Raw genomic sequence first — 22,917 nt, 5'->3', positions numbered from 1 at the left:
CTTTCAATTCAGCTTAATTAGATTTTTTACAAGCCAATGCTGTATTGTTTGAGGTGCAAGGCTGAACATATTCTCAGTGCTTGAATATATATATATATATCAGTCTCAACACCCATGGATCAATAAATACTTGGTTCTGTTTGTACAGGTCTACCATAGCTTTACAATTTAACTATAACCAGAAGCAAGTAATTGCTGGCCAGCATACAAGGGAAGGGCTCCCTTGCCTTTGCACGTGATCAAGAAGCTTGTACAGAATCCACACAACAGAACATAATTGTTTTAATTTTGTTTTTAAGACGATTAAACCAAACGTTTTGGTTCAATGCAGAAATACACAGCTTTCACCAGATGTAAATGGGCCACAGGTGTATTTGCTATTGTGCACACCAAACCATTCTCTCTTTCTCTCTCTTAAAAAAAATATTACATTTATGTTCTGCTCATACATATGAGTGGCAGCAGTCTTACATCCACAAGATCAATTGGGTTCACACCTGCTTTTCTTTAGCAGTGCTGCAGTTTCAGGTGTTCCCAGACTGGACCCCAACCACTTCCCTTTCCACACAAGAAAATGGCGGCAGCCTCAGAAAGACACAGGGAAAAAGGAAAATCCACAAATCTCCTTCCTCCAATATTTAATATGTAAGGTGTTCTACACAAGTTATCTCTACTTTTCTCATACAAATACAACACTATGTACTAGATCACGTAAAAATGTGAAGACACTAGCGGGATTGAAATAAAAACTGCAACAAAATTTAAGACATTTTATAACTTTCTAGACCAAAGAGACAGAGTTGACTATAAGGGCATAAATGTCAGAAGTTGAGGTTTTAAAGTGTGATATAAAGACTTGAAAACAAAAACCAGTTGAAGGGATGGAGGCACAGCAAAGAGTATTTTTATTGCTATTGTAATGTTGAAAATATTGTGTTAAAAAATTAATTAATAAAAATTATATGTTAAAAAAACCACTATACTAAATTACATATGGAATAACAAATGTGGGAGGTGAACTAAGGAAGACACTTTTTTGAATTAACAATATCTCTACAACTAAAGCAACCAGGTACCTTGAAGTTATTTGTGAAGTGAAATGTACAACTTACCTCAAAATAAATGGAGCGAAGGGTGCCATATTAAGGGCAGAATATGTGCCATCCATCGGTGATGGATACAGCTTCCCCAAAATCAAAAGCAAAAGGAATAAGCTCGGGTGCAGCTTAAACTCACCCGTCCCACTACATTAAAAAATAAATAAATGTTAAGATCATTAAACACATCCATGAAAATATTTGCCTAAGTCTACAACTATTTGACAATATGAAGAAGAGTTTGGATTTGATATCCCGCTTTATCACTCCCCTTCAGGAGTCTCAAAGCGGCTAGCGTTCTCCTTTCCCTTCCTCCCCCACAACAAACACTCTGTGAGGTGAGTGGGGCTGAGAGACTTCAGAGAAGTGGGACTGGCCCAAGGTCACCCAGCAGCTGCATGTGGAGGAGCAGAGACGCGAATCCGGTTCCCCAGATTACGATACTACCACTCTTAACCACTACACCACACTGGCTCTCACTAGCATACTCTATATGCTAGACGTTGCTATAGATTAGGGGTTTTTGTGGCTTGGGCCGGTTCACGGTCCGACAGACGCCACAGTGGGCCGGAGTGCAAGAGCTTCCTGTAGCCAATGGGAAGCTCGCCAGCGTTGCGGAAGGCGAGCCCCGCTCTGCTCCGCACCGGTTTAGCGCAGCGCACTGGAGCCGACCGAGCGGGTGGTGGGGGTCCCCAAGTGGGCAGCGGGGGTCCATGGGCCGGTTAAACGACCCCCATGGGCTGCTTGTGGCCCATGGGCCTTAGGTTGCTGACCCCTGCTATAGGATGTTGAAGCACTCTGGGTTATAGCCAGCTAAGTCATCTTCCAAACAGAAACACTTGAGGCTAACAAGCATAAGTTAGTAATGCCCATTGATTTTACTGGGTCTAACTGGGAATATGACTTAGGAGCCAGTTTCCAATCATAGCAGACAATGGCAGAGCTTTATGAAATGGCAGAGCTACTGCCACATCCACAGGCCTGCTACTTGAGCCAGCCAGGAGATATGGTAGGGGCTGGTCCAGACCCAGTGCCGGATTTACGTATAAGCTGAACAAGCTATAGCTTAGGGCCCCAGTCTCTTGGGGCCCCCAAATAAATTTAAAGGGGGGGGACCACTGAGTGTACATTTCCAAAATATAAGATTAAGAACAAATAAAATAAAACCTACATACAGCAGCGTTTTGCGTCGTATATTACCATATAGCACATGGGTAGGCAAACTAAGGCCCGGGGGCCGGATCCGGCCCAGTCGCCTTCTAAATCCAGCCAATCAGCGGTCCTGGAATCAGCATGTTTTTACATGAGCAGAATGTGTCCTTCTATTTAAAATGCATCTCTGGGTTATTTGTGGGGCATAGAAATTCGTTCATCCCCCCCCCAATATAGTCTGCCCCCCCTCACAAGGTCTGAGGGACAGTGGACCGGCCCCCTGCTGAAAAAGTTTGCTGACCCCTGATATAGCATATATTCAACACCCCCCCAAAAAATGATGATTTGTTGTTAACAAAGGACAGCTGGGCATATAAAGGGCCCCATTACCTTCAGTAGCTGAGGGCCTCATCAAACCTAAATCCAGCCCTGTCCAGACCCATCCTTTAAACACCACAGCAGTATCAACTGCAGTAACTTCCACCTGCCTGCCATTTGGACGGGCATATTGGGCCAATCCTAACTGGCATGTCCTCCCTGTTGCCAGTGGAGATACCCTGATGGCAGAGGCCAATGGATCTTATGGATCTTGGAAGGGCTTGGGGAAGTGGCCTTTCCACATCACCCAAACTCCCTTCAGCATGGCTGATGGGTGGTTTCAGTTGCTCCGCTAGGTAGAGGCAATTCTTTTAAATGATTAAAAACATTGCAGACATTTCTCTTTCATGCAAGTGTTATTAGTTCACTACAACTCTTTAACCATTTAATTTTGTTCACTTAAGTTATCAGAAACAGCTAATGCTTAATGCTCCATTTTTTTTAGCCAACCAATGCAGACCATAATGCTTTAATTTCCCCACAACACGCCTTTTCCTTTTTTGCTGCGTATAAACCCAAACCATAAGCATAAAAAATTATTTCTCAGATTACCTGGAGAAGAAATTAATGAATACAAAGCTGGACTGCAAAATAATTTGTATGAAATGGAGCCGCTTGTATGTACATAAATATCACTCAGATTAATGTGTAACCAGTTTGGTTTTGGCTGCAGTAAAACAAAAACAAAAACTGCAAAAAAAAAAAAAGAAAAAATGCTGATGGGTAATTCCGAAGAAACTTTGAATTGAGAGTGCATTTTTTATTATTATTTTCCAGCAGTATATGGACAGCTAGAACAGAATGTTTTTAACTTTGACTATTTCAGCTGTGTATTGTATTAATTATGATGTTGTGACCTGCCCTGGGGTCCCTGATGAAGGCTGAGCTATAAATAAACTAATAGCAACAACAGCCTACTTCAAAACACATAGACAGCACTTCTCCAAATCTGTTTTCTGCTCCAACACTGAAAGCCTAAACATTTGACAATGGATTCAATGGACAATTGACAATGATAACAATGGATTCTTCTTACCTGTCCACTGTGCTAGCTACAGCTTCCAACTGGCTGAGCAAGAATGGATAAAGGTTTGGAAACCGAGTGAAGAACTCCCTCCCTGTCATTCTGTAGAAGAAGAAAAGATTTTCCAGCACACAGTTGCATGGAAGTTTTAAAACTATTTACAAAAGACTTATGTGTAATTATGTGCAACTGAAATAATTTCATTTTCTGTGCCATTTATGTACCATAAGATGGGCAAGCATCTTTTTTTTTTAATCAGCCAATGCAAAATAGGTAGGTCACAAAACCAGACTTCCTAAAAGCAGCTTTTAAACAACATGTTATACTTAAAGCTTCACAAGCATGTCCTTTTTTCAAAAATACAAACAGATCTCATATCCCACTGATTCATTTATTTCTAATGTCATAGTAGCCATTATTTTGATAAGGTAAATCCAAGAGTTAAGGAGGAAAATGCGATAGCAAAACCATCAGAAAAAAACACGTTTTCCATTTAAAATGGTTTTTCAAATAAACACTGAATGCCTATCCTAAGCACATTGATGTTTTTATTGTATGACACCTTATTATATTTTATATGAGTGTGCTGTTTATAAATATTTAAATAAAATAAATAATAAAAAAGCTTCCATATTTCAGGTCAAGGAACTAATCTAAAAACAGTCTTATACCTACAGTTCCTTTAATATTTATTAATGAAAATAAGTAAGGTTTTAACGTATGAGTAAATCACCACATGGCAAATACCAGCCAAGATTCTTCCAGTGCTCAGCTAAGACAACATGCCTTAACCACAAAGCACTGGCCAAATATTGCAAAACGGATCAAAACAAATATTTTAAATGAAGCAAGCACAGAAAGCTTCCACAAGGGCACAAAAAGGTAGGAGCCTTTTTTATATATATATAAAAAATTTTATTGGATTTTCACATTTTATAAACACAGACACACACAGACAAAAACAACACATATAAGGTTTCATATCCTTACTTTCCTAACCCCAGTTCTTGACCTCCCCCCACCCCCCTTCATACATCCTAATTTAATTAAATTAACTCAGCAAGCTCATATCTCTCATCCTTTACATATTATTGTTATATAAGTATATTTTTTTAAAAAGAATACTTGATTCATATTACTTGGCCAAATTTTACTTATCCAATTTTCTTATAAATATTAAATCCTTTTCTAAGGTCGACCCAAATTCCTTCCACGAATTTCCCTTTTATCTTAAAAATAGGTCATAATAATCAAACACAAAGGTCATAAACATTTTTAAAATTCTTTCTCCTCCCCCCCGCCCCGGTTTCTGTCCCTTCCCAAATGAATGTCCACAAAAACAGTTTTTAGCCTGGATTCCTCACATCTGAGGCCTTCAAGTCTCTGTCAGTCTCTCTCTGCCGATTTTGTTGGTAGCCCTCTTTGTTGGTCATCAGGTCTCGAAGGAGTTCTGGCTCAGTCTCATCAGATTTTCTTCCATCCAAAATACTTGGTAACAGCTGCTGCGAAAGGTCAACTGATCTTCCATACTCAAAGAGGAAGCCCCAATCATATTTCTTGTTTCTTTTAAATTCAAGTATTCCAAGTGTTCCAGGGGCTTCCTCCCTCCAAAAAGGTAGGAGCCTTAACCTGTTCAATACTACAAGCATACTGGCAGGGGCCTGGCTCAGAATTCTGTTTACTATATTTTTCACCTATTTTAATGTCCGAGGAGAACTGGTTAAAGCCAATTTTGTTATTCATAACTGAAGATCTCCACGATATAACATTTAAGAAAACCAAAGCCCTACATTACAGACTCCCATGAGAGGTGGTAGACCCTCCTTCCTTGGAGGTTTTTAAGCAGAGGTTGGATGGCCATCTGTCATGGATGCTTTAGCTGAAATTCCTCCATTGTAGGGGGTTGGACTAGATCAGGGGTCAGCAAACTTTTTCATCAGAGGGCCAGTCCACTGTCCCTCAGACCTTGTGGGGGGCTGGACTATATGGGGGGGGGAATTAATGAATTCCTATGCCCCACAAATAACCCAGAGATGCATTTTAAATAAAAGGACACATTCTACTCATGTAAAAACATGCTGATTCCTGGACTGTTCTGATTCCGTGGGCTGGATTTAGAAGGCAATTGGGCCGGATCTGGCGCCCGGGCCTTAGTTTGCCTACCCATAGACTAGATGACTCTTGGGTCCCTTCCAACTCTATGATTCTATAAAACAGGCTGTTCTAGAAGTAGAAAATGGAAGCAGCGGACAGTATCTACTAGCAAACAAAAATTGCAGGAAATCTCGTCTGATTATTCCCACATATAAGGAGGACAGTAAAATCGACCCAAGGAATGACAAGGCCAGAACCAAGAAGTTATGGTTCTGTTGAAAGCAGCCCTTGATGGCACACCACCAAAATGACAGATTGGAACATCTTTCTGGGGTAGTGAAGGCCCTGAACTGACCTTGCCCATAGTTTGCCTACCCATGGACTACCCATGCATAACAGGCTCTTCCAGGGACTAGGGAGCGCTTTGCTTGGGCTGAGGCTTTGCCTGAGCAACAGTTGTCTTGGCAAAAATGGTCTTTGTAGTGTTTTACAGTGAATGTTGGTTGCAACTCCCTGACACCCTTCCTACTGCTGCCTTTGATATTTGAGATATTATAATGTAAAGTGATGAATACTAAATTGCAGTACTAGGAAGAGTTAATCATTGTAGGAGAGACCATCGGTCTTACAGAGGGAGCATGTGAAGAAGAACCCCTTGTTGCAAGCTTGTGTTATTAACAAGATGGCCGTCTGCTTTCGGCCTAAATTCTGTTTCTAACTGGAAACCTGAGGACGTGTCTGAATTTCCAGCAAAGCCTTTTCCAACCTAGTGCACTCCTCATGTTTTGGACCACAACTCCCATCAGCCAACACATGACAAAGGCTACTCTAGCGCAAGGGAACTATTATTAAAGATCAAAGCTTCAAACCTGCAGCATTTGAGCAAGAACAGCCAAACACTGACTCGACAGTGTTGCACAATCCCAGCCTCACACCTGTGACAAACATGGCAGGTTAGGTCATGCTGATCTCTGACAAACATGCCAAGTTTGATCATGTCTTCAAAAAGTTGCTGAGTGTTTTAAATTGGATATTGCAGACAGCACTCTCAACTTCTGCCTGCAAAGTACAAGATGATTGGAGATAAAATATTAATCTTAAATATAGTGCATTTCAAACATTCTTCTAATCAAGTCCTCATCTTTCAAACATATGATAGCCATGGAAGTTTTGGTTAAGGCAGGTGTGCAAAATATTATAAATTTATATAGTGCTGTATTGTGTTTTTAATATTCGGTTGGAAGCCACCCAGAGTGGCTGGGGAAACCCAGCCAAATGGGTGGCGTATATATAAATAAATAAATAAATAAATTATTATTATTATTATTATTATTATTATTATTATTAGAATTATTATTTCACATCCCATAATTTCACGGCTGATTTTAAACAGGGGTTGGTTCCATAAGTCATTTTCTATAGTGCTATAGTAACAAGAGGTGGTTTAAATTCAGAGAGGCCTCCAGGTTTCAGGCACTGAATAACATTTCTCTGGGAGAACAACAGAATAATGCTTTTGAACTGGTACCTGTCACTGAAAGAGGAGTTTTTCTGTTAGCATAATTTCCTAATCTAATTAGGAAATTATTCTGGGAGGTAACTGAAGGACCACCAATTCCAATTTACCAATCTTACAACTTGGCAGCGCCCACCAAAAAGGGACATAACATTCTCCAGCTAGGCCGATCAAGTTTACAACTAGGATCAAGAATAGGCTTTAGTCATAATGACATTGGGATTTGTAATTTGGTATCCTGTATCAGCCATGACTGTTTTCCTCTATGCTTGCAGACTGACTGGAGAAGGCATGTCCCAGCAAAATGCACAATTCTTTCAACCTCACTACTAAGTGACCGCAGCCAGTTGCCAAGCATTCAAGATTAGACAGGAGGGCTTCTGACTAAGAGGTGGCTACTTCTAGTACTAGACAGATGGTCACCCAATAAGTAAAAAGAACCGAAAGAGAAATGTGACTATACTATTACTGGTACTGCTCCCCTAAAATCTAAAGCAATACTCTGTGTGAAAAGATACAACATCAATTCTGCGGTAATTGCACACCACTTAGAAAGAGATCTACTCTACCACACTTAAAATGAACATAGAATCTCTATGCATACAAATGAAGTTGTGACAAACACAATAGTCTTCAGCACTGTATATCTTTCGCACTCCCAGTGCAAACACAAATCTGTTGTTTTATATGCAATACACTCTGGATACGTAACTTTCAGGTTGCGAACGCGGCAAACCCGGAAGTGTATACTTCCAGGTTTTGCCACACGCGCATGCTCAGAAACGCCATGTGCACCACGTGCCATATCTGTCAACTTTCAGATTTGAAAATAAGAGATCAGCAGCCTCGAAAATAAGGGATCAGCAGCCTCACCTGTCCCGGGGACAATCTACGGGATATCTAACTATCCCGGATAGCAGCGGGAAGCAGCGGGAAATGGAGCTGGAATAAGGGAATTTTCCGCAAAAAAAGGGAAAGTTGACAGCTATGCCACACGCATGCGCAGAAGTGCTCTATTGTGCCGTGCGTGTGCGCAGAAGCAGCACCTAGAGTTATGGACTTTTCAGGTTAAGTATGGACCCCCAGAACAAATTTAATACATATCCGGAGGGTCCACTGTATTTAGACTTCCCCCCCAAAAAATTCAAGATGGCAGGTGAGGGGTTATCTCATTCTACGCTCACAACGACCTTGCAAGAGGCAGAGTGAATCTCCCAAGGCTAGTTATGAGCTTCAAAGCGAAGCAAATGTGAAGCCAGGGCTCCCCAGTCTAACACTCTATCCCTTAGGGCAGAGTTAGCCAGCAGGGCACCCTCCCTATGTTTTGAACTAAAGCTTCCTTCTTATCCCTGACCATTGGCCATGCTGGTGGGGCTGATGGCAGCTATAGTTCAAAACATATGGGCAGCACCAGGTTGGCTAATCCTGCTCTACAGTATCCACCGATTTCCAGTCCTCTGAACGCTTAGCTTTTCAAACAGGAAACAGGAAAATATACTGCTACTTAAAGAATACTTTCCACGTACTAAACAAGCAATCTGGACTGAAACTATCCAGAATGTTTGCAAATAACTCATTTAATTTTCGTATACCGAGATTGTCAGATAGAGAGACTACATGAAGATGACAAATTGATGGAACAAACAGTTACTGATAATATTCAGATGCAGATTTTGGCACGAGAACTACATTGAATTAAAGCCTAGAAAACCTTTAATGTTAACTGACTTTGATAGGTCACAAGATAAACATCACTCCAAAACTTGTTTACAAGAAGTGCCTAAAGATTACTTTTAACATTTCCATCTCAAGTTTTGTTAGTCCTCCTTCATATTTTCCTTTCTTGTACAACTATTCTTTTCAGCTTTTCAAAAAATTTTCCTGCACAGGCATGATGCCAGTTAAAGTTGAACAGTTTAATATTTCAGAACTTAGCATTAGAAAATCACCCACACTGGACACCTCAGTTACTAAGATTTTAATTTGGCAAAGACAAGGAAATGCATAGAAGCAATACACAGTTCCCATCCAAATATGCCACATTTATATTATATGCCCCCCCCCAAAAAAATCAGTTGAAAGTTAAACAGGCAGAAAATGCATCAAATGGGCTAAGGGTGTCAACATCCATTTTGACAGGAGAAAGTCACTGTTATCAAGTTTTCAAAAGGTTTCTGGCAATGTAATTGTTAAACTGAAATACAGTTAAGAAGAAGTATATTAATAGTGAAATACAATTAAGAAGGAGCAGGCTAGCAGGCGAGGCCCATTACTTACATCATAGGAGCCTACACAACACAAAACACTGTTGCTGTAAGTAGGTTTTATTGTATTTGTTTTTTATCTTGTATTTTGGAAATGTACATCCAGGTTCTTTTACCTTTACAGTTGTACCTCTGGATATGAACGGGATCCGTTCCGGAACCTTGTTCGCATCCAGAAGCGAACGCAACCCACGTCTGCGGGTCGCAATTCGCCACTTCCACGCATGCGCATGATGTCATTTGAACCGTCTGTGCATGCGCAAGCGGTGAAACTGGGAAGTAACGCATTCCGTTACTCCCGGGTCGCCGCGGAGTGCAACCCGAAAGCGCTCAGCCTGAAGCAACTTCAACCCGAGATATGACTGTAATTCTTTTGGGGGCCCCAAGAGAGTGGGGCCCTAAGCTATAGCTTGTTTAGCTTATACGTAAATCCGGCACTGAGCGAGATGGAATTAAGTCCCCCCTGACCTATACCTGCTTCCATTTTTGTGCAAATATCCACGGGTTATATTTAAAGGGGTCTATCCAACATTAAACCAACACTTATTTCACTGCATATGCACAGGAAGCCTCAGGCTCAGAGGATTCAGGAGACGAGCATATCCTACTTTTCCACAGCAGGGGGGGGGGGAAATAATTGAAAAACTACTTTGTTTTCTCTCTTCTAGCAATGCTGTCTTACTTTTTTCTATGTATGTAGTAAGTGACTGCAAGGATTTAAATGTCTTCAGTGGGCGAAACGCACCTCTAGCTGTCCTTGCTAAATTGTTCTCTGTTACATGATCATAGCTTCCCATAAGAAATCATCAATTGTCACACTGTTTTGTATGCACACATTAGTTCACCAAGGCCACGCATCGCAGGTCATCCGATTAAGCTGTTTATCGTATTTCATATTTTTCAGAAGAAAGGATACTTTCATGACCTTGATCCCCGGGGCATATTAGGTGTAACGCTGTATGCATAATTCGTGAATCAGCTGTTCCATTTCTCAGTGACAAACGCGTTAGTCAGGAAAAAAGGGCAGCCAATTTGAAAGGGGCGGGTTGTTGTTGTCTTTCAAGAGGCGGCTGTCCTTGCAGAGCCCTAAAGGTGCATTTTCCCGCCAAATATCCACAGAGTTGCCAAATGGCAATCTCACAGAGACATAAATTAGCTAATAAAATAATAGGATACAATACTAATCCAATACCAGGACTGAATTAAGGATGTCCACAACCACTTTGCCCTTTTGCCTGCCCACAACTGTCAGCTTAGATCATACAGCTCTTTTTAAAAAATAGACAGTGGTACTTTGGTTCTCAAACTTAATCCGTTCCAGAAGTCCGTTCCAAAACCAAAGCGTTCCAAAACCAAGGTGCGCTTTCCCATAGAAAGTAATGCAAAATGGACTAATCCGATCCAGACTTTTAAAAACAACCCCTAAAACATGAATTTTACTATCTAACTAGACCATTGATCCATAAAATGAAAGCAATAAACAATGTACTGCAGTCACACAATCAATCAATCAATCAATCAGTAGCTGAACTGGTTTCCACACAGTCTCAAAAACAAAACGATAAGAGCCGCAAAAACAAAAACGCAAAATAAATAGTGAAAACAGACAGACCTCGGTGTAACACTCAGAACAGAAGAGCAGCTCTCAAAATGGAAATGTAACATTCAAAACAGAAGCGTGGCACTCAAAATGGAGCACGTTCGGCTTCCGAAAAATGTTTGCAAACCGGAACACTTACTTCCAAGTTTGCAGTGTTTGGGTTCCAAGTTGTTTGAGTACGAAGGCGTTTGAGAACCAAGGTACCACTGTGTGTGTGTGTGTGTGTGTGTGTGTGTGTGTGTATATATACTTTATCAACGCATTCTGTGTTACAGTCATACACAGGATAATAAGAAAGAAAGCTCATTCATTCATCTTCCGAAGGCCTGCAATGACAAGGAAAACGCAATCTGATCTAAGGGTAGAAGTCTCATACTACCCACCATAGGCAGAATATAATATCCGCCTACAAACCATTTACTCCAGGCAATGTTGATGGCCCTTAGCAGCAGGTGAGGAGGAGTTGTTGTTTATGAGTATCTTGAACAAAAAAGTAAAGGAAACTAAGGTAAAGGTAAAGGTACCCCTGCCCATACGGGCCAGTCTTGACAGACTCTGGGGTTGTGCGCCCATCTCACTTAAGAGGCCAGGGGCCAGCGCTGTCCGGAGACACTTCCGGATCACATGGCCAGCGTGACATCGCTGCTCTGGCGAACCAGAGCCGCACACGGAAACGCCGTTTACCTTCCCGCTGGTAAGCGGTCCCTATTTATCTACTTGCACCCGGAGGTGCTTTCGAACTGCTAGGTTGGCAGGCGCTGGGACCGAGCAGCGGGAGCGCACCCCGCCGCAGGGATTCGAACCGCCGACCTTTCGATTGGCAAGTCCTAGGCGCTGAGGCTTTAACCCACAGCGCCACCTGCGTCCCTACATTGACCCAAAAGAAAACCCAAAACCTAGCCAGGCAATATCTTTATTAGATCTCTTTATGAAACCAGATGTTAAACAAAACAGAGGAGAGGGGAAGTTGGCTTGACGCTGAATCCACGGAGTCTGCATTTAGTCACAGTCTTAAAATGGAGTGTAGGGGGAGCCAGCAGGAGTAATTTGAATTGCCTCCAGTCTACTAGGTGCTATACCATGAAGGGGAAGATGAGGGAGGCTAACTGTTAAATAATACTCATCAGGTCAGTTTGATAATGGGTTGGAACTAACCAGTATGAAAGAAGAGATGAAGTTAGGAAGGATCGGTAAAGCTGTGAGTTTCACATAAACCGGCAATTTATTGTTTAATCAGTTCCCGGTTATCTGAAAAGTACAGTAAACCTGCAACCTGTGCACATTTAATTTTGTGCATTCAGCTTTAAATGCATGGCAAAAAAAAATAATATAAAGGGGACACAAGAACTCCCCACACTGGAAGAATGGCAGATGAAAGTGATTGACTTTATGGGATTGGCAGAAATGACTGGCAGAATCCGCGACCAAGAGAAAGAGACGGTGGAGGAAGATTGGAAGAAATTTAAAGCTTATCTTAAGAACTGTTATAATATTGATGAGTGTTAAAATGTCAAGGGGAAGGAAGATGCAGAATTACAGCCGAAAATGTTTGATGATTTAAGGTGAATTTGAGAAAGATAACAAATTTAAATTTAATTGGCTAAAATGGTTGCTGAAAAATGGTAAAATAAGGATGTAAAAAGGGTGAGGTATGGGGAAGTCCGAGAAAGGAGGCCTATGAAAATGAGGTTAAGAACTTATATTTGTGTGTTTGTTTGTATTTGTTGATGTTTTTATGTGGTTGTGGTTGTTTTGTTTTAAAACTGGAAAACTAATAAAAATTATTATAAAAAAAATAATAATAATAATATAAAGGGGGTGCAAAGAGGGCAGGGCTCTGAGAAAAATGACTTTGGCAATCCCACCTGCAATTCAACCCCAATGGATTTGGAAGACATGTGATTTTGGCTTAAGGCGCAAACCCCTACATAAATTGTGGGTTTACTGTACCTTAAAGCTATGCAGTATCTCAGTATTTCGATTAGGCCACAGCTAATCCTTACCTGGAGCAAAAAGAGCTTTTAAACTCTCAGTCTTGCTTCTCAATACGGATGTTCTCGTGGGAGAATCTGACTTCTCACAAGAGCATCCCCACCTTAACTGTGTATAGTTGGAATGTCAGAAGTTAAATGCAAGAAAATGTGGATGTACTGTAATATTATTAATTAGATTTATATACAGTGGAACCTCGGTTTTCGAACTTAATCTGTTCTGGAAGTCCATTTATCTTCTGAAACATTCGAAAACCGAGGATCAAAGGGCTGTCAACAAATTTGATGGGGGAAATTGAAAAACATGGCTCGGAAGCCATTTGACTTCCGAGGCGCGTTCAAAAACCAAAGCATTAACTTGCGGGTTTTTGGTGTTCGGCTTCCGAAACGTTTGGCAGTCGAAATGTTCGAAAGCCGAGGTTTGACTGTACTTCCCTTCGTCACAACATAAAACATAAATGACAACCCATAACATGTAGTTTAACAATCAAACGAGTCATATAGATGCTATAATAAGTAATCTATAATAAAATGCAACAACAACAGCACAAAACAGTCCGTAATTACAAAACCTTGACTCTATCTAAAAGTATTTCTTAATCCTGTCTCCCATGGAAAATCACAGACCCTTCCAGCTCTCACTTAGAAATTTTCTCTTCATCTTATCCGTCCCTCACTCTGCTTGTGGTGGGAGGAATCTTCAGTTTTTAAATTCATCAGCAAGCTGTTTGCCTGTCCTTTATTTTGCTCACCTTTCTTCCCTATAACGGATGTGAACATACTCAATCAACTTTGATGGGTTGTTTAATTTTAAGCAGAACTCTAAAGAATTTTTTTTTTTAAGTATAGTCTACTCCTCTGACCATTATCTTGTGCCAGCACTAACAAGGTTGATATTGCTTTCATCTTTTTTCAGACAGAGTTGGATTTTCCTGGCAAAACCTTCATTACCTGTTAAGGATGCACCAACACCAGGAGTTAAGAAAGCAGAGTTCTGTCGAAACAAATATTCCAGCTTGAAATCAGAGTGCTAAAGAGACATGTTTGAAAAAGGAACCAGGGAATATTTGTTGCAAAGAGTGTTCTCTGTTTTCTTAAAGGAGAATTCATTATTCCTTATAGCATCTGCAGGCCATTAGCCACTGATGTTTCTGTAAAAGAATACCCTCCACTAAAGAGAATGAACTTCTTGGGGCTTTTAATATACAGCTGAAATATGTTTTTAATCCAAAAATGGAGGGGGGGAGGTGACCCCATGTCAATAATTTAATGGCAAAACATTGGGGGGGAGGAAGGGGGTCAATGCCACTTAGATGCATGGTTCACTAAATATGAGACTCCACGCTGTTTCATCACATACAGTACTTGATTAGGATGACTTTCAAGCAAAGTATACACTGACTTCACTGAAAAACAGTGTGTCTGAGTTGACTAGAAGTGACCACAAAATTCTGTATTTACTAATCCGTGAGGAGTTCATTAATACCTTTGAGTAATTACTTGATACTGCAGTTAATCCCCAGGGCCAGATGGGCTGACCTCCAAGTATTATAAGACATTAAAAGACTATTTGATACAACCACTGATGGAGGTTAGCAATGAAATTATGGAGGGGAAGAGGGCACCAGAATCGTGGAAGGAAGCCTTTATCACATTGATACCAAAATCGGAAGCTGAAAAGACACAACTTAAGAAATATCGTCCCAGCTCTCTTTTAAATGTGGATTACAAAATATTTGCAAACATTTTGGCAAGTAGATTTAAAAAAGTTTTAAATGAAGTAATTCACAAGGACCAGGCAGGCTTTCTCCCAGGTAGACACTTGTTTGCTAATACAAGGAACATTATTGATGTCTTGGAACTTTTGCAAACAGATATAAATACAAAAGCAGTGTTAATTTTTATAGATACGGAGAAGGCCTTTGACAATATTTCCTGGAAATTTATGAAGGGAAATTTAAAAGAAATGGGAGTGGGACGGGGTTTTGAGAATGGGATTGATGCAATATATTCAGAGCAAAAGGCTAAATTGATAGTCAACAATGTGGTTACAGAAGAGTTTAAAATCGAAAAAGGAACACGCCAAGGCTGCCCTATTTCCCCTTTGCTATTTATTTCGGTTCTGGAGGTGCTCTTGAATATGATTAGAGGGGACCGGTTGGTGGAAGGAATTCAGGTCGGAGAGAAACAATATAAACTTAAAGCTTTCGCAGATGACCTAGTTTTGACCCTGCAGGAGCCAGAATCTAGTACGAAAAGAGTATTACAATTGATTCAAGATTTTGGTCGGGTGGCGGGATTTACATTAAACAAACAGAAAACTAAGGTATTGGGGAAAAACTGGACAGATACAGAGTCAGAACGGTTTCAGAAAGAGACAGAACTAAATGTGGTTTAAAAAGTAAAGTACCTAGGGGTAAACATAACAGCAAAAAAATCTGAGTCTTTTTAAGGATAATTATGAAAAATGTTGGTCAGAAATTAAGAGAGACTTAGATAGTTGGACAAAATTGAAACTTTCTTTGCTAGGCCGAATTGCTGCTATCAAGATGAATGTATTGCCAAAAATGTTGTTTTTGTTCCAAACATTACAGATTGTGGACAAGACGGAGTGCTTCCGGAAGTGGCAGAGAGATATTTCTAAGTTTGTCTGGCAGGGCAAAAAGCCCAGAATTAAGTTTAAGATATTAACTGATGCGAAAGAAAGAGGGGGCTTTGCCCTGCCAGACCTAAAGTTGTACTATGAGGCCGCAGTTTTCTGCTGGCTAAAAGATTGGCTACTTCTCGAAGACACTGATGTATTGGATCTGGAAGGTTTTAACAATGCTTTTGGTTGGCATGCATATTTATGGTATGACAAGGTTAAGATCAATAAGGCCTTTAAGAACTATATTGTCAGAAAAGCAGTGTTTAATGTCTGGACAAAATATAAAGACTTATTGGAAAATAAAGCTCCAAGGTGGCTTTCACCGCTGGAAGCTAAGGCCCGAAAAAGACCCAATATGGAGGCCAAATGGCCAAAATATTGGGAAATATTAGAAAAAGATGGAGACAATTGGAAATTGCAGAGTTTGGAGAAAATTAAGGACAAAGTGCGAGACTGGTTACATTACGCTCAGATTAATGAAGTTTTTAAAAATGACAAAAAGTTAGGGTTCCAGGTGGAGAAATCGAAATTGGAAACAGAACTGTTAGAACCTAAGACTAAGATACTTTCAAGAATGTACAACTTGCTGTTAAAATGGAATACACAAGATGAAATGGTTAAATCGGCCATGATAAAGTGGGCACAGGATATAGGGCATAATATCATGTTTGAGGACTGGGAAAGGTTGTGGACCAACGGGCTGAACTTCACTGCATGTAATGCTTTGAAGGAAAATGTAATGAAAATGATATATAGATGGTACATGACCCCAGTTAAACTTGCCAAAATATACCATTTGTCTGATAACAAATGTTGGAAATGTAAAGAAAATGATGGAACATTCTTTCACCTCTGGTGGACTTGCCCGAGAGTGAAGGCCTTTTGGGAAATGATATATAATGAGTTGAAAAAGGTATTTAAGTATACCTTTACTAAGAAACCAGAGGCCTTCCTTTTGGGTATTGTCGACCAGAAGGTGTTAAGGAAGGACCGAACATTTTTTATGTATGCAACAACGGCAGCAAGGATACTCATCGCTAAGCATTGGAAAACTCAAGATCTACCCACACTGGAAGAGTGGCAGATGCAACTGATAGACTATATGGAACTAGCCGAGATGACCGGCAGAATCCGAGACCTGGGAGAAGAGAAGGTTGAAGAAGATTGGAAGAAATTTAAGATTTACTTAAAAAAGCATTGTAATTTGGTTGAATGTTAAGATGGAGGCTAGATCATAAATAATTGACCACCACTAAATTAGATGCAATTAGGATGATAAGTGAGATTGAGGGAAAACCTTAAACCTTTGGGAGAACTATTAGATTATATTCTAAATGAACGGGACATAAGAATGTAAACAAGATGATAAATTGCGGGCAAGAATTGACAAAGATGCAAGTGGGAGCGGAAGACGTGAGGGAGTCCAAAGAAGTTAAGAAATTATGTTATGATATATGTTACATTGTTTATTATATTTGCATTTATGTTTAAAAATCTTAATAAAAATTGATATTTTTTTTTAAAAAAAAGATACTGCAGTTAACAAGTGATGAAAAATATGTTTGAACTTGCCCTCAAAGTGAATAATATTCTCATAAATCATATGAAAGGCCAAAACAAAGTAATCAGAATACTACAATATTCACATGAGCCAATTCACAGGATTCTCGAGTTCAATAGGTTTTACCCTTCTTTTAAAATAAGATTTACCAGGGTGGTCTACATACAATAAAATATAGTTGAAAGGGCATAACAAATGTACAGGAAGATTTGCTAAAGAGCAATAAGGGACAAACTGAACTGAAATATAAGATAGTTGTGACAAACCAACAGATTTCCTCAATTAGATATTGTGAAACATTTCAAAGGCCCCGAAGGAGCGCTTCGTTAGTTTAGGACTGTGCTGAGAGATTCTAGTCCTCATTAATCAGGAATAAAAGATAACAAAGACAACCACTTCCAAGTTTCCTGGGATGGGGATTCACAGCAATTTCATACCCACCAACATCTGGGGGATCTAAATCAGGACGTTCATTTATTGCTCAGCCGCTGTGGTGTGAGTCAGCTGACTCCCACCAGAGCAACCAACCAAAAGGTGAGAGATTCCAGGAGCCAATCAGAAGCTGGAATGCCCTCTGTAATTCCAGGATATCCTGCTTAAATTGGGGCAGTTAACTAGTATGCAATTTTAAATCCAATGATACTTACACTGATAAAATCCAGTTAGGATTCTGCTGAACATAACTGTGAAATATATCTTCATTTAGGAGTTAATAACTCTATTTTCTCTTTTTATGCAAGTTCACAAGAGCAATTTAATATTTTTTATTTATTTTTTAAAGGCAAGGCAATGAGAAAAAGGGAGCTAAAAGGCTAATTAAGAATTTACTGAATGCAGAAAGATTGATAAATGTACCATTTGTTTTGCAAGGAACAACATACTTAAATATCAGAAAGCAAGCAACATTGCTTAAGTTCACCGACTTGGGAAAACATTCTTTTATGCTGCATAGTTCTAAAATAAATACTTTAGGGAAACAGAGAGCAAGCCATTATACCTTGGTTTTCATTTTCTTTCAGATAGAAACTGCTAGAGCAAACATTCCTACTAGTTTACGTTGCCTGTGTTTTTACGAAGTTAATAACCGAACTGTCAGTCAAGGCCTATATAAATACAGTAGTTGAATGCTTTCTGCTTTAGAAGCACTCTTATTTACAAGAGCAGCCAGCCAAGATTTTGAAATGACTGCATGGTCTGTTTGCTTTGATCTCTTTAATGCCTCAGTCTCTCAGTACCTGTTAGTTTGCTATTTATGATACCTTTGTGTATTTAGGCATGAGAAGAGCAACTGTGGGAAGCCAGCACTTCTTAAGAAATCAGTGATGTGGGGGGGGGGGTGCATCAGATGATAAGCAGGAATTTTATTTTACTTTTTTTGAAAAAACAAAAAACCTCAGGGTAGTCATTTGTGAATGCAAAGAGACTGACAGGTGTTACATTACGGGGGGGTGGGGAGCACAAAGGTGTTATTTAAGCATACATCAGCTTTGTGACTGCACACTCACACTGTATTTACCTATTGTTCAAGAAGTTTTCAGGATATCCCAAACTAATCTCAGCTCATTTACTGCCTTTGATTACTGCCTTGGAGGATTACCAGAGCCCTACCACAAAATGATTCACTTGTTAGCCTTTTGAAAGAACCTTCTCCCACGACTGACTGACGGAGGAATGAAGACTCCTAGAACAATTGCAGCATGCCTGCTTTGTGTACGTAATGCAGTGAGTCTACCTTGCATTCCTCTCCCAAGCAGATCAAACAGCAGTCATGCCCAGACCTAGGAAGCTTCCCCCTGCACAAACAGGAGACCCGAGGTGCCACTGACATGTGGGCAGCAAAGAAGGAAAAATGTAACTGGAAAACACAGGGAGGAGCAATGTGGTGGTGGGTGGGGGGGAGAGAGATGGAGGTTTTTTTCCTGCTGAACAGCTGACAGAAGATGAGTGAAAACTATATACAGTGGTACCTCAGGTTAAGTACTTAATTTGTTCCGGAGGTCCGTCCTTAACCTGAAACTGTTCTTGACCTGAAGCAACACTTTACCTAATGGGGCCTCCTGCTGCTGCCGTGCCACTGGAACATGATTTCTGTTCTCATCCTGAAGCAAAGTTCTTAACCTGAAGCACTATTTCTGGGTTAGCGGAGTCTGTAACCTGAAGCGTATATAACCTGAAGCGTATGTAACCCGAGGTACCACTGTAATGTCCCTCTATTGCTGCTAATAGGGCAGCTGGAAGAGAGCACAGGAGACAGACCTGAAGGAGCGTCTCTACTCCCATTGTCCAGCCCGAACACTGAGGTCCAGCTCTGAGGGCCTTCTGGCAGTTCCCTCACTGCAAGAAGTGAGGTTACAGGGAACCAGAAAGAGAGCCTTCTTGGTAGTGGCGCCCACCCTGTGGAACGCCCTCCCATCAACTTTTAGAAGGCATCTGAAGGCAACCCTGTTTAGGGAAGCATTTAATGCCTGATGTTTTATCGTGTTTTTAATATTCTGTTGGGAGCTGCCCAGAGTGGCTGGGGAAACCCAGCCAAATGGGCAGGGTATAAGTAACACCGATCATCCTTGACCACTGGCCACGCTAGCTAGGAAAGATGGGAACTGTAGTCCAACAACACCTGGGAACCCAAGGTGGAGAAAGTCTGTTCTTGAAGAACAAGTTCTGTGTGTCACAGGTGCATTTAGCTCACTGGTACAGCACATGGTTTCATAAGAAAAAAGTTCTCAGGTTCAATTCCAGAATAGGATGGGAAAGACAGAACCACGGCTACAGTCAGTGCAAATAATTCTGAGCTAGACAGACCAATCATCTGACTCCTTGCAAGGCATTTCCCTGTTGTTTGTTGTTGTTTAGTCGTTTAGTCGTGTCCGACTCTTCGTGACCCCATGGACCAGAGCACGCCAGGCACTCCTGTCTTCCACTGCCTCCCACAGTTTGGTCAAACTCATGCTGGTAGCTTCGAGAACACTGTCCAACCATCTCGTCCTCTGACGTCCCCTTCTCCTTGTGCCCTCAATCTTTCCCAGCATCAGGGTCTTTTCCAGGGAGTCTTCTCTTCTCATGAGGTGGCCAAAGTATTGGAGCCTCAGCTTCAGGATCTGTCCTTCCAGTGAGCACTCAGAGCTGATTTCCTTCAGAATGGAGAGGTTTGATCTTCTTGCAGTCCATGGGACTCTCAAGAGTCTCCTCCAACACCATAATTCACTGCCTTGCCATGGCGAAGGGGCTTGAATAACTTAGAGAAGCTATGAGCTATGCTGTGCAGGGCCACCCAAGATGGACAGGTCATAGTGGAGAGTTTTGACCAAACGTGATGCACCTGGAGCAGGAACCGGCAAGCCACTCCAGTATCCCTGCCAAGAAAACTCCATGGACAAAGACAACTGGCATTTCCCTATGTTTCCACATTTCTTGCGAAGAGGGCAGAGAATCATACTGAATAAAGTGTGTTACACTACTGAATCATTACCGTCCCTTTGGTAAATTAGGTGTCTAACAGTCACCATAAAAAGCTCTACCTCTATACAATAGGAGATAAGATGGCGGCGCGTGTAGATGCAGCGGCTGGTTGCTCCTCAACTCAGTAAAACGAAAAGATCGACAGAGGACGCTGTGGCGATTGCCCTCCATGCTGTTCTTGCACATTTGGAGCAGCGGAGGGGTTATGCCAGACTGCTTTTTTTAGATTTCAGCTCGGCATTTAATACCATTCTACCACAATGTCTGATGTCTAAACTGGAAGATCTGGGGCTTCCGTTATCACTTTGTGGGTGGATATTGGACTTTCTGTCAGACCGCACCCAGAGGGTTCGGTTGGGCCCTTATACCTCTAATACACTTAAGACTAACACAGGAACACCACAGGGATGCGTACTTAGTCCGCTCCTTTATATTCTCTACACATACGATTGTGTCGCTGCTCACCCTAGTAATAGGGTTGTCAAATTTGCAGATGACACAACCGTGATTGGGCTCATCTCTGAAAGGGAGGGTGAAACGGACTATAGAGATGAGGTGGAGCAGCTGACAGAGTGGTGCAGAGCTAACAACTTGCTCATAAATACAAGGAAGACAAAGGAGCTTGTGGTGGACTTCAGGAGACAGAAGAGCAATGTCCAGCCACTTTTGATTGATGGGGTCTGTGTGGAGAGGGTAACAACGTTCAGATTTTTGGGTATTGAATTACAAGAGGATCTGTCCTGGAGTGTCAACACAAGGGGGCTTGTGAAGAAGGCGCAGCAGAGACTGTACTTTTTGAGAATCCTAAGGAAAAACCATCTTCCGCAGAAACTGCTGCTTGCCTTCTATCACTGTGCCATTGAGAGCGTGCTCACTTATGGCTTATGTGTGTGGTACGGAAGCTGTACTACCCAGGACAGGATGGTGTTGTGCAGAGTTGTTAAGGCAGCAGAGAGCATTGTTGGCTGCCCACTCTCCACCTTAGAGCAGATTTATGCCACAAGGTGCCATAGGAAGGCACTGGACATAGTAAAAGATCCATCACATCCTGGTCACTGTCTCTTCGAGCTCCTGCCGTCGGGACGGAGATACAGGACGATGAAGACAAGAACGAGCCGTCTCAAGAACAGCTTCTTCTCCAGAGCAATCTCGGCCCTGAATGGGAAACCTGGACTTTGAAAGTCATCTAATCTTCCTTGCTGTATTATACGATATTGTTTTAATTAGTGTTTTTATAGTTGTTCTGATTTTGAGTGGAGTGCCCTACCTGGGTGGATGGAGCAGCCAAGTAATTTCGTTGACCCCAAGAGGGGGCAATGACAATAAAGATATTATTATTATTATTATTATTATTATTATTATTATTAAAGTAGTCCCCAAGAATGTGCTGTCTCCAACATGCATCAAAATTGGTGCTTGAACTTGAAATAGCCTGCCTTCCTCGGCTGTACTGCCTGCTATTCAGAATTTTTATCTAATCCCTGTGGTAGCACCTAACATTATGAGAACTTGAAAGCTTTCATTTGTTAATATTTTGCATCTCATCTACGAATCTACTGCCTTTTCCAGTAAACTATTTTTAAAAGTGAGAAATCCACCACTCACTTGAAGTTCTCGTTCAGCACTACAGTGGTACCTCGGGATGCGAACGGAATCCGTTCCGGAGCTCCATTCACATCCTGAAGCGAACATAAGATGCGACTGCGCATCTGTGGGCCGCGCTTCGCCGCTTCCACACATGACGTCATTTTTTGTGCAAGCGGCAAAACCCGGAAGTAACGCGCTCCGTTACTTCTGGGTCGCCGCGGAGCACAACCCAAAAATATTTAAGCTGAAGCGTATTCATTCCGAGGTATGACTGTACTGAGGGTTTGGTCCCAGGCTATGATGCAGAAGAAGGTTAGCACTCAGGGGCAATTTTAGCATGATCTTAGGCAAGCAAGAAGAATTTACCTGTGCAATGTATGCATCTCTTTCTTTAAACCCTGGTTGGTTCACCAGGGATGGAGGTTGCACTGGTGTGCTAACACGATATGCACAACATGCTACATAGAATTGCAGATTTGGAATGGTCACAAGAATCATCTAGTCCTATCCCATGTAATGCAGGAATCTTTTTGCTCAATGTTGGGCT

General features: G+C 41.2%; 1 protein-coding gene across 5 annotated transcripts in view; it reads right to left on the bottom strand.

The window, feature by feature from the left end:
• Positions 1–22,917, bottom strand: part of THADA (THADA armadillo repeat containing) — a 153,409-nt gene that overhangs the window by 80,597 nt on the left and 49,895 nt on the right. For 4 of the 5 annotated variants that reach the window (XR_013836565.1, XM_079968399.1, XM_079968400.1 and 1 more), the window contains exons 27-28: positions 3,664–3,753; positions 1,113–1,244 (exon numbers count right to left, since the gene is read on the bottom strand). The exons of the other annotated variant lie outside the window; for it this stretch is intronic. Coding sequence is in view for 3 of the 4 variants with exons in the window: in XM_079968399.1 (XP_079824525.1) it covers positions 1,113–1,244; positions 3,664–3,753 (222 nt within the window). In the remaining variant the exon portion in view is untranslated. The remainder of the gene's footprint in view (positions 1–1,112; positions 1,245–3,663; positions 3,754–22,917) is intronic. 5 annotated transcript variants of the gene reach the window in all.

Source organism: Podarcis cretensis (genome assembly GCF_951804945.1).
Source record: "Podarcis cretensis genome assembly, chromosome: 3".
Lineage (NCBI taxonomy): Eukaryota > Metazoa > Chordata > Lepidosauria > Squamata > Lacertidae > Podarcis > Podarcis cretensis.
Note: the sequence above shows the minus strand (reverse complement) of the source record. Positions and strands in the feature narration are given on the sequence as shown.